Raw genomic sequence first — 12,608 nt, 5'->3', positions numbered from 1 at the left:
AAGGAGTTCAGGTTGCTACTCTTTCTGTCTGTCATCTGAATTGCTGCTGAACAGATAACAATGCACACTGGGTATGTATTTTTTTTTCTGGATTAGTCTTTCCCCATGACCACCTATCTCAAATTCCCTATTAATTTCATAATCAAGTTCATAATTGGTGGGTTGGAGTGATTCCTGTTTGTAGATATGCTTATGTGACACCTGCTTGCAGTGTTGGAAGTCTATGATAGTGTCCAAATATAGAGTCTATCTGTTTATTTCTCATACCATGATAGATCTAATCTTCTTTTTTCGTGGGTAAACTGCTAAGATTTTTTTAAAAAAACATAAATATTTCAAGAGATCTGATGAAAATTACTGCCTGTAAATTGCAAGTAGCCACCAGTTTGCTTTGCTTCTGCTCTTCAGCCTCTCACATTATTCACCCAGTCCAACTTTAACTTTGTCTGCTTGTTAAACCATCCCCAGCTTTGACATGAAGCCTTTTGCTCTGCAACACTGTCAACCTTTCTGTATCTTGAGCCTAGTAAGGCCGCCAAAGAGAACATAATTTTTTCATACCTAGCTTATAATATCTTAATCTTGCTCTATAATATTATCTAGTATTCATTCTAATATTCAGTAATTAAGCTCAGAAACTATTTTTGAGTCTGATTATTAGATGCCTTGTAAAATAAAATGCAATTATTGTGAACTGTGGTGTTTCATTTGTTACTCTTACTCATAAAAAAATATCAAACATGGCTTTCCCTTTTTATACCCATGCTGGGTAATGTTTCTCGTGTAGTAGACAGCCAGGTATGAAAATAAGTCTAAAATGAAAAGAATTCCTCATAAAATGGTGAAGCTTTGAATTGATGAACTTGAAATTTATGCAGATTTCTTATCTGGTAAACTAAACTGAGCTACTTGATTTGTAGTCCATGAGGAATCAAGAAGAGGAGAAAAAAGATCTAGATATGCATAAAAGAGGATCAGCTTTATTAGGAAAGGCAAAAATGATTCTGTAGTTGAGACTCAGGTGATCTGAATAGGCTTAATAAAAGCTTCTTTAAATGATGGAATAAATATGTATTAATATATGCTGAAATCTGTAAGGAAATGTCTCTTAAAGGTGGTATGTAGAATGATCTGTGTTCGTAGGCATTATGTGTCATGGAAGTTTTTAAAAGAACTACTAGCTAAAGTTCTAAAATTATCTAAAATGCATACAAGGTAATAATATATTATTGACTTTGCTGCAGACCAGTCCAGACATAAATCATCTATTAAGACTTAAGAATCCTTTCATCTTTAATCCTGATATATCACCACTAAGAGCATTAGCTTTCTGCTACTGTCTGTATCACTGATGGAAGATTTATTACCTATATTTACAGTGATAAAAGACTTTTGCAAATTTTTTTTAAGATGCCATGTGAATCTCAAAGCTGCTACTATGTCGTAACTGGATTAAGATACAGTACCTTTTTTAAAGTCATGAATATTTTGATTATCAAGAAATATCTACAGATTAACAAAGTGCTATTTATATTTGCAGATACAACCTTTACTTGCCTCAATATTTCTGCCTTTTTTTTTTCTTTTTTTCTTCTCAGGGCACAATATAAAACTATGATAGCAACCGGAGGAGTCATAACAGGACTGGCTGCCTTAAAAAGGCAAGACTCTGCCAGATCTCAGCAGCATGTAAATCTTGCCACAGCACCAGCTTCTGAGGAGAAGAAACCAGTTAGACGCCGGCCCAGGGCAGATGTAGTAATTGTCAGGGGCAAAATCCGTCTCTATTCTCCATCAGGATTCTTCCTTGTTTTGGGAGTGCTTATCGCATTCTTTGGAATTGCAATGGCCATCCTTGGATACTGGCCCCAAAAGGAACAGCTTTTAGGATCTGAAGATAATCTATCTGTAAATGAAACCCAGGTCCTGAGAAGCCAAGGAAGCGTTTTACTTCGTTTCTTTGAACAGCATGTGCACTCAGATAAGATGAAAATGCTGGGCCCTTTTACTATGGGCATTGGAATCTTCATCTTTATTTGCGCAAATGCCATTCTGCATGAAAACCGTGACAAGGAAACAAAGATCATACACATGAGAGACATATACTCCACTGTAATAGACATCCACACCCTGAGGATCAAGGAACAAAAGCAGCTGAGCAGTGCCTTCACTGGCTTGTTGGGGGAAGGAGAACTCAGGCACAGCGGGAGCTCGTGTGCATCACGGCTGGCTGCGAACACGGTTGCGCCTTTCTCTGGCTTCAAGAGTAATTTTAGAATGGATAGTTCTACTGAAGAAGATGAGATTACCCTAAATGAAGATAGGACCACTGGTAGCCTCCTGCCACCTCTGCTGACTGAGCAATCGTGTTCTGTATTTGGACTTTACCCTCACTCCAGCAAGGCTTCAGATGACAAAAACACTAGCTCTATAAGGTGTGAAACAAAATCCATTGTATCATCTTCCATTAGTGCTTTCACGCTGCCAGTAATTAAACTGAATAACTGTGTTATTGATGAGCCCAGTATAGACAACATAACTGAGGACTCGGAGATCACTAGGAGTCGGTCTAGAAATCTGTCGATGGATTCTCTGGCCATTCCACTAACTGATACCAATGAATCCTACCGACCGGCCGCTGCCATGCTGCCGCGACACAATTCATTTGTGGACACTCCATCTGATCAGTTCAAATCCTCTATGACTCTCGGACCAAGCACAGGAAAACTTTTATCCCCTGGCGCTGCCAGGAAGCAGTTTGGGTCCAACACATCTTTGCATGTTCTGTCTTCACATTCGAAGTCCCTGGACTTGGACAGGGGTCCGTCTACGCTCACTGTCCAAGCGGAACAAAGGAAACACCCCAGCTGGCCCAGACTGGATCGGAGCAACAGTAAAGGGTATATGAAACTAGAAAACAAAGAGGACCCAATGGATAGACTACTTGTGCCACAAGCAGCAGTCAAGAAAGACTTTACTAATAAGGAAAAGCTTCTTATGATATCAAGGTCTCATAATAATTTGAGTTTTGAACATGATGAGTTTTTGAGTAACAACCTGAAGCGGGGAACTTCTGAAACAAGATTTTAATATTTAAATTGCAATTTAGAAGATGTCATACAATATTTTTTAAAGAAACGTTTTGACAAGTGTTTCCTTTTCAGTGAGACTAGTACAAGTCTGTTTTTAACCAAATGCTTAATAGCCCATTAAAATTGGCTTATGTGAACAGAGATCTTCATCTTTGTAATGCCAAGAGTTTTTTTGTCTTAGTAACATACAGCTGCAATACTGTACATTATCATTGCTCAGAGAGTTTTGATACAACTGATTCCAATTTTTCCCCAAGTCATTATTTCTTTCATTCTATATAAGCATGTTGCTTTTTATCAACGTGGCTCCAGAAGCCTGCATTAGAAAAAAAGCTCCATTTACCTGTAAGTTCTGTTTATTTGATGACTGCAAGAGTCTGAAAACTGTGCTTGCGGTCTAGAGTGGGAAGTGAGTAGGAGCACATACTGGAATTGTCAAATCCAGGCCTTTATCCTAGGTGTTGTATTTCACATACGGTACGTCTCGGTAACTGCAGTCTTGCCATTGTCATTGTGAGAAACTTGTTTACATATTGGGGTGGGTGGATAGAAAAGAGTGGGTATAATTAAAACCATTTTTGTGAATTCATTGTAATTGGTCGAGTTGAATACCAGTGTTGTAAATTATTAACTATACTTTGTACAATAATCTTTCTACATCCATTGTAATTTAATCCTGTAATTCTGGGAAAACATATATAAAGTAAGGAATCTGAAAATTCTTCTGGGATTAGTTCTCTAAACCACTTTGCTTGGCAGCAGTTTTAAAATCAAAATATACAGATTCAATTAAAATCATAGGAACATGATGAATGCCAACAGGATTTGAGAAACATGGTGTATAATAAGATGATATTGTGACAAGCATCTGAACAGAATAATGGAAAATGGATATATTGCCTCTCATTACAATAGCAAGAAGCTAAATAACTAGATCTCTATGTTCAAAATACTGATAGAAAGCATACAATTCAATATGTATACTAACATAGTATGAAAGCCCCTTGCCTAGTTTTGATTTATATATTTCACATAAGTATTGATGTGATGGTTCACTGGAGGCTTAGCTGTGGCAATTTGCATTACAAGATTTTGCAAAAGAAAGTGACATTTAAAACAATGTTTTTCTCAGCAAAGCAAGCTTCCAGTTGACAGTTGTAGGCTACTGCTAAAGAAAACGAGAATTTGAATGTGCCTACCAGAAGATTTTAATATATTTCATTAAGGTATTTAGGCCGTGATCCTACCATGACAGCCATGCTAGAGAATGTCACTTCAAGCTGCAAGGCTCACCTAACAGGATGGTGGTCTTAATTGGTAGTTTTTGATGTATCCACTTAACGTAAGTACTCAGGAATTATTTTTAATGGCTTTTCCCAAAAAGAATCAAACCTGTTAAAATGTCATTGTTCTTCAATTACTTTGATTATGAAAGATCAAAGATAAAAATACCTTCTCTTTTTTTTAAATATTCAGCTCCGTATTTCAACTGCGCAATGTTTATGTATCAGGAGCATTACTTGCTCAGTGAATTGAGGCATAGTGTTAACAGTTAGAACCTCAAGCCTATATATTGTAACAGAGTTGGCTAAATATTTTGCTATGAAGCTTTTAATAACTTTCTGGTTTGTGTTCTTAAGACATTTGCTATTTTTTGAAATAAAATTAAGTCTACCTACATATATCCGTTGTAAGACCTGTTTTTCCTCTATGATCTAAATCTTCCATATCAAAGTATAATTAGGTATCATAACACTGTATATAACATTGTGCTTAATATATTAGCCTACTGCTAGATATTTGGCTATGAATAATTTATTTCGATGACATCCCTACATGTGTAAAGGCGGAATATTTTTTTTTCCGTGTAACGTGAAATGTATTCCAAGTGGTTTTGATATAAGGAAATTTTGTATAAAAAGAACATCCTGTTCTTTTTAGTTTGGCAGTAAGTATTCTTAAAAAAATGACATGAATTATGTAAGCTTTTATTTCCTTAATAGCTACATTAAATCATAGCTTAAAAGACTGGTTTTTTGGGTACCATCTTATGTGGGAATAGTGGTCCTTTTGTAAGTATAGCAGGGCTTGAGCTTTTAATTTCAACATAGATACCTGTCACTGAAAAATATACTCTGGAAAAATTTACCCACTTGTGAGACCAAGTTAAAGCTACTGACTTAAAGCAAGAAGTCAAAGTAGCATCATACAAAGAAACTCTGTGGTTGACAGACCAACTACAAAAATATTCCCAAATTACCAAAAAAATGGGATATTTTCATTCAGATAATCACAGGACGGTTGAGGTTGAAAGGGACCCCTGCTGAAGCAGGGCCACCCAGAGCCGGTTTCCCAGGTCTGTGTCCAGATGGTTTTTGAATAACCCCAAGGAGGGGGATCCCAAACCTCCCTGGCTGACCTGTGCCAGTGCTCAGTCACCCCCACAATAAATGAGTGTTTCCTGATATTCAGGGGGACCCTCACGTGTTTCAGTTTGTGCCCATTGCCCCTTGTCCTGTCACTGGGCACCAGGCTCTTTTCAGAGCCTGACTCCTTCGTTTTTGCCCCCTCCCTTCACGTATTTGTACACATTGATGAGATTCCCCCCAAGGCTTCTCTTCTCCAAGCTAGGCAGTCCCGGGTTTCTCAGCTTTTCCTTGTAGAAGAGATGCTCCAGGCCCTTCATCATCTTTATGGCCCTTCGCAGGACTGGCTCCAGTATGTCCCTGTCTCTCTTGTACTGGGGAGCCCAGCACTGGACCCAGCACTCCAGGTGTGGCCTCACCAGTGCTGAGTAGAGGGGAAGGATCCCCTCCCTCGAGGGTGATGTAGGGCCTTGCATCCTTCCACGTTTCTTTGGTCGTTCCAACTCAAGCTCAAGTCAGGAAAACTTGTAGATGTTTGAAAGGGCTGAACACTGGTCTTCATGTATAGAAGTCAGAAACTGCAGTAGGGCAAAGATGTCTGAACCCTTTGCCATACATGGGGAGGGTTAGGAACCTTACAGTGGCCAAAATGGGAGCCATGTACAGTTGGCAAGGAACTGGTGAAGACAAGAGGATGTCTTAAACTTAAATTGTACCTTTAGGGCATAAATACCACATTCAATCTGTTGCTGCTCCAGTTCACAGACCTTCTTTTTTAAACTTCATTCCCATTACGAATGCTCTGTGCAGCCCCACAATGAGCTGCTCTGGTACAACTGCAGGGTGAAAAAGAAGCCAAAGACAGGAGGTTTTAAATTAGTTTTGTCATCAGAGAAAATGATTGTATAGCCACACCACAAGCCTTTTATGGAATAAGAAGCTAAACCTTACATCTAGCCAGAGGAAACATTATGGTACTGCATCCTTTGTATGTAGTAACTCCAAAAAGAAATAGTTTAGATTGTGCAAGCAATGAGTTTGTTCCTTCCTCTGCCTAAGACCGTTAAGAAAATAAATTTTCTGCCTCTCAGGTAAGCATCTTAACCCCTACCTATGGATTAGACTGATATTAAGGTCTGTCCCTCCCTCCTGGGCAAAGCTATTTCACTCTGCTCATTTATTGGGCAACTTTCATCGGAAAATAAAGAGCATGACTCTGCAGTGATAGAGCAGAAATGCTGGGTTACATTGTCTCTTCCCAGATTGCTTCTGTATTTTACATGAAGTGGTCGCTGGATAAAATCCTTGGAGCGGGGACTGGATTCTTGCCAGGCTGCTATTTTAACTACTGCCCTGGGGAGCCCCGTTTACTCTCCGTGCCAGCCAAGGAACCCAAGGCTCCCGCGCAGAGCAGTGCAGCGTTCCGCAGGAGGGACTGGCAAATGCTCCAGGTACTCAATTGTAGGTGGGTTAATGGATGGAAAGGCATGGGTTTTTCGCAGCCGCAAAAGGCCTTTGGCATGGTGTCACCCAGCCTGACGGCTGCTCTAAGGCTTGGGCTGTGAAAAGGCTGGAAAGACGAGCTGGCACCGCCAGTCAGGTCTTGAAAGAAAGCAAAATTTAGTGTTATAACTGAGTAGAATTTTTGAAGCTGCCAGTTTTAGAGGTAGGCATCTACATCTGTCCCACCTCATATATTAGACAGCTAAATAATTTTTTTTGCAACTGTATCAGAGTGCCTTTCTCAGACCTAAAGCTGATTTTACTTATCCTTAAAATACAGCATTACTAGTCCTTTAGTTTCTGCTGAGTGAAATTTGGGAAATAGTTTTAATGTGCAGCTGCAGTTTTCTCTCTGAAAAGCTTTTCAGGCAGCTTGTGGAGTTCTTGGATTCTTTAGTCTATGCTCTTAAGTTCTTTATTTCTATGAGTCTTTTTCTGACCCTTTGCAGCAACTTCTGCCTTCATCTTCCCAGCACTACCTTTTTTTTGTTAATTTTCCTACAAGATATAACTTTATGATGAGCAAGTAGAAATCTTTTAGCAAGACTGTATGCATGTATATGGGAGAATGCAAATGAAATAAATGGTCTATTATAATGTAGGAGTGCTTCAATTAGTATGATTTAGATACTCAAGGGCAAGTTCGTGCCCTTTAAATCTTTTTAAATTGAACTCAGGAGCAAATTAATTGCAGTTATCACAGCTATCACATGTTTAACTTTCAGGTCACATTTATTAACTCTTTCATCAATGTTCTATGTATGGCGATGTTGAGTTTTTTTGTATTTTAAGGCCCAGTATTTCAAATGAACCTCACTGGAGTATTTTACGCAGTCAGTAAAACTCAGTTTTTGAGAGGATTACTTGTCTGAATGACAGTTGGCAGAACTACAACCCTGAGTCTCATAAAGAATGGAAATCTGATAGTTACATTACTTTTACTTTAGAATAGTTTGTTGAAATTGAAATATAAGAACCCACTGTATTAAACAAAAAGCTGTATATCTAATCGTTGTCTTGCTTTCTAATTCAGGTAGATAATGCTTTAGAGGAGAGTAATGTACAATCACTGTGAATTGTCCATGGGAAGAATCATAAAACTATTGTTGTCCCTTATCAATTTTTCTTCCAACTAGTGTCATTATTCAGGATGGCATTCACTGAAACATCTAATCCATTTCTGAATCCCCCTAAGCCCTTCAATTTAGTAATACTGTTTTTGCAAACTATTGCAGATTAATTATGAGTTGCAAATAAATATATTTCCCTTATCAATTGGAAAATCTTATCAGCACTTTAATTTCATTGTAACAGCCAACTGCTCTCCTATTAAAAAAATGTATTATTTTCCTTTGAAAGGAGTCCAGTGTGTGCAATGAGATTTCTCTTTGACATGAACTGAAATGTGGTACGCGAGACCAACTTGGAGATTTGTTTTAAAGGAACACTACCAACCTGGTAAAAACTGCTTGTTTAGCCATACCCTTAGTGACATCCGAGAATTGCATGAGCACAAATGTACATTTTTCTTAAATCTGATAATAAATGCCATTTGGTAAGGTTAGTTTCATGTCAGATCCTTGAAAATCTCCACTAATCACCTCCCTGAAGCCTTATACATCCCCTACCAGCCCAACTTGTTACCTCCTCGTTTGATGGTTAATACTCAGCATATTTTTCCTCCTAATTCTCTTCTCCAGCTTAGCTAATAATTTCACATGTGCTCCTGTATGAAGTGCTTTGCTGAGCAGATGAGATGTACTGCATATTTTGTCTAGAAAATTATTATTTCAAAAAGAGATATCAGTTTAGTGTGGTATGATCTCTCTTTGGCACGTCCTCCCTGTTTCCCATTTTCATTCTTATCTTTAGTGCCTTGAAATTTCTTTTTCTGAAGCCTTCCGTACTACCCAGATATTACTGACAGGTTTGTAAGTGGACGGATAACTCCTTACCTTCTTTCTGCCATTTCATAAATACAGTTTGAAAGATTACTACTTCTAATACACACTGCTTTCAATAAATAGATTTATTGAAATTCCTTGCTATGACATGTTTCACGTGCCAATTTTTTCAGGCTACTGTAATGGAGGTTGTGTGCGCCCACACTGTGAGAGCATTCAGGGCTTGAATTTTGCTTTCTCACAGGTGAAGATTTCCACAGCTTCCGTTTTCACACTTTCTTCCATTTTCCACACTTTTCTATCTCCTGTTTCCATTTTTTTTTTTTCCTACTAGTCTAGTCACCTTACCTTTGCCCTGTTTCTAATATAGTTAACCTAACTGAAAAATGAGGTAAAGTATTCAATTAGTATATAGGCTTAATCTGGAACAATCCTGACGCTTTCAGTGGGTTTGGGTGGTTTATTTAGTTTTAAAATGGGTTAAAGGGTGGCTGAACATGACATGTCATGCTTTGTGGTGTGTTCCCACACTCACCATCTGCTCCGTTACAGGTGTTTCCCCACTATGTTTCCTTGCTTGTGGGTTTTTGGGTTTTTTTAATTTCATTTTGGTCACACTGTCATTAATCCAGCTGGGTCTGGAATTATCTCCAGAAGCTTCCTACAATGAAGGTACATGTTTGTGTGCTGTTGGTTAAAAAAAGATCTACCTTACTTGAGCATCAAATCACCAGCCTTCTTGCCTGACTGATTTCAGCAACTACTTTCCTTCCGAAATTATCAAAATTTGTTCAGCTGAAATCAGTGCTTTACTTGGAGTCTCACTGTAGTTTATCCTTTTTGTTTAAAATTAATTGGATCAGCTCATGAGCACTTGAGTTTCTAGGAGCATCTTGTCTACGGCACACACAGTGCTTAACAAAAGCCAGTTGGTATTTGCTACGGTGATTGTTTGTGGTAGACATCTGCTGGCTCTTCTGCCTAGTCATAGCTGCTCAGTTGTCACAACCACCATTTGTTCACGGTCTTTTTTTCTGGGAAATTAAGTTTTCAACAAGAAAAGGTAAAAATCCAAGGTAAAGACAATATTTAACTTGATTAGCAATGATCAATACACTTCTACTTTTTAATTCAGTCATCACAGGGAAAAATATTCCTGTGCCTTGTAGCTACGTATCTTGACTGTCTGGAGGTTTTAAATATTTGTGCAATATACTTCTGAAAACAGTGAGCCAAAACTGGGTATGCAAGATAAGAGTATAACATTGTTATGTGGACTTAATGGAATAGATTTAACGGAATATAGTATTTTCAGTATTAACCTGTATGATTTCCTTAGTATAGCCACAAATTCTCATTTTTCAGTCTGACTGTTGAACCTACATTTCAGCTGAGCTACCTTCACTGAGAAGTGGCTTGCTTTCCTGTGTAAGGGCAGTTTTGAAATGATCACCCTACAGAAGCACTTTATGTAACTCTTTCCAGGGTGCATTTCTCAGAATTTTTCAGAAATAATTATCAATTTAAGCATGTTCTATTCCACTTTGAAGGAATGTTGCTCCAATTTGTTGTGATTACTGTCTTACTGCAGTCACTGTTTTTCCAAGGGTCTCAATGGGTTCAAATAAAAATATGTGAGTGAAGAATAAGAAGATCAGCTACTAGCACACAGAGGGCATAATATAGTTAAACTCATCTTGCACCTGTAGAGAATTCATTATCATTTTAACAGACAGGAAGCACTCTGGTATACAATGTGGACATATTGTATTACCTCCAGCAAACAAGTGTTCTTTATTATCTCTTTATGAGGACTAGGAGGAGGATTAGACTTATGACTTCATTAAATGGCAGTACCCTTTGATTCTTGTGTAGAGGAGTCAGGTGAATACAATAGATTAGGAGGGGTTAGGAATTAATAAAACGGACATAGATTCTCATTAAACTACACTTTCTAAATCTGTATGCCTTATAACTAACACTGAAATGGAGGACTCTTGCTTATTATCACAGAAAACAGTCCTGGTCATTCTTCTAAGGAAGAAAATACACCTGTTTCTTGTCCATTGACTTTTTGAATGACTATTTTTGTTCTTGTAACATTGATACCTACCTCACTGTTATCTAGACTGGCAGTTTTGCGAAGTTTTCATGCCTTTCCTTAATACTTTATTTTACTCTGCATTTTCTTTTTGCAGGTAGGACATATTAGGACATTTCTTGAAGTCATTAAGAACACTCCGATGTTTACAGTTGCACCTATATCCCTTTACAGCGATGCTTTAGTCTCTGGTCTCATAATTGTTGTTAGATGACTAAGTCTTGTGTGCCACCATAAAGGACAGATTCCCACTCCCTTCATTCTTCCCACCCTTTCCTCCATGATCCTATTCCCTAAACAGCTGTGGTCAACCAGGTCAGGAACTGAAAGAAAACCTCAGCAAACCCAGCTACAGCAGCAAAAACTCGTTGCAGCAAACAGGTACTGGACCAGAGAGCCTGGCTGCTTCAAGACTTACCTGTGCAAGCGCAGAGGAAAAGCCATGGCAGCAGATTGGTTTCAGCTGATTGCCAACCTCGCCCTCTCTTCATAATATCATAGTGACTCAGATGAATTGTAATTTTGGACAGCACTATAGTCTAATGGTTTCTAGAGAACCATAACGGACTATCTAAGGTTTCTAATATCCGTTCTGGTAATGAATCCCTGTGAATCTATGGAACACCTGTCTATGATTTTCTGTCTGTATTTACTCTTGTCATCCTTCAAGCACCTAGTTTCTTGATGATAGTCTGTGAATGCGCATACCGTTTGCAGAAATCAAAATCCATGCCTAAAAAGAGAAAAGAGAACAAAGTTTACATGATGTGTACTGTCAGTAAGTAATTTATTCAGCTTCTGTTCTGTTGCTAAAGGTAGGCATGGGTGCTTTGTAATGTCTGGATGTTTATAATAGTCAGTTACTTTCTTCTCTGACATCTGTACACCTTAATTAGTTGATGTTATAAGTAGCTTTCCAAACCTAAGACAGGCGGAAAAAAATTGTACCCCTGAACCTGTCTATGTCTTACTGATTTCCAGAACAGATTGAAAGGTGTATTTCTTAAATTAAAACATTCCATTTGAATCATGTGCTAGATCATATATGCATATGGATTTTAAACACATATGTATACATGTATATACACACAACATTTTTTATTGGATCTGGAAGCTGATCCACTTGGGAGCATTCTGCTTTTGTTGTTCTGCAGAGATAAAAAGTATGGTGCGAAGTGGGTGGGGAGAGGAAGATGCCTGTGCTGGGCTGCCTTCCTCCATTCCTGCCTCAGTGGAAGTAAGTACAATATAAATCATTAAAGCAAAGACTTAGAAAAGTGAGAAAATTATTAACGAGATTAAAGAGTTGTAAAAAGGAGGCTAGCATCCCAAGTCAGAGCCTGGGAGGATGCAGGCTAATATATCACTGAATTGAGTCTTGAAGGATTCAGGCTACCACATTATCAAATTCTCTGATTTTTAAAAAATAAGGCAATGTCTCTGATTTTATCATTGTTGGAGAACCTCAGAAAAAATAAAAGGTTAGTGCACTGAATCAGAAAAAGATCTATTGCTGGCAGCAGACTTGGATAGTCCGTTACAAACACACTTCTGCTGTTATCACATGCTATTAACAAAAAACCTTAAGAAGGAATGACCTCCTTAATATATGGTATAAAGCATTGTTAGGAGAAGAAATTAT

General features: G+C 38.2%; 1 protein-coding gene across 1 annotated transcript; it reads left to right on the top strand.

Moving 5' to 3' along the window:
• The first annotated feature begins 1,614 nt into the window (after nt 1-1,614).
• Nucleotides 1,615-3,090, top strand: TMEM200A (transmembrane protein 200A). The gene has a single exon (XM_009707915.1). It carries the CDS (start codon nt 1,615-1,617, stop codon nt 3,088-3,090), a length of 1,476 nt encoding a protein of 491 aa, XP_009706217.1.
• The last annotated feature ends 9,518 nt before the right edge of the window (nt 3,091-12,608 follow it).

This window comes from Cariama cristata, unplaced genomic scaffold (genome assembly GCF_000690535.1).
Source record: "Cariama cristata isolate BGI_N322 unplaced genomic scaffold, ASM69053v1 scaffold14619, whole genome shotgun sequence".
NCBI lineage: Eukaryota > Metazoa > Chordata > Aves > Cariamiformes > Cariamidae > Cariama > Cariama cristata.
This window is presented reverse-complemented; position numbering and strand designations above follow the sequence as displayed.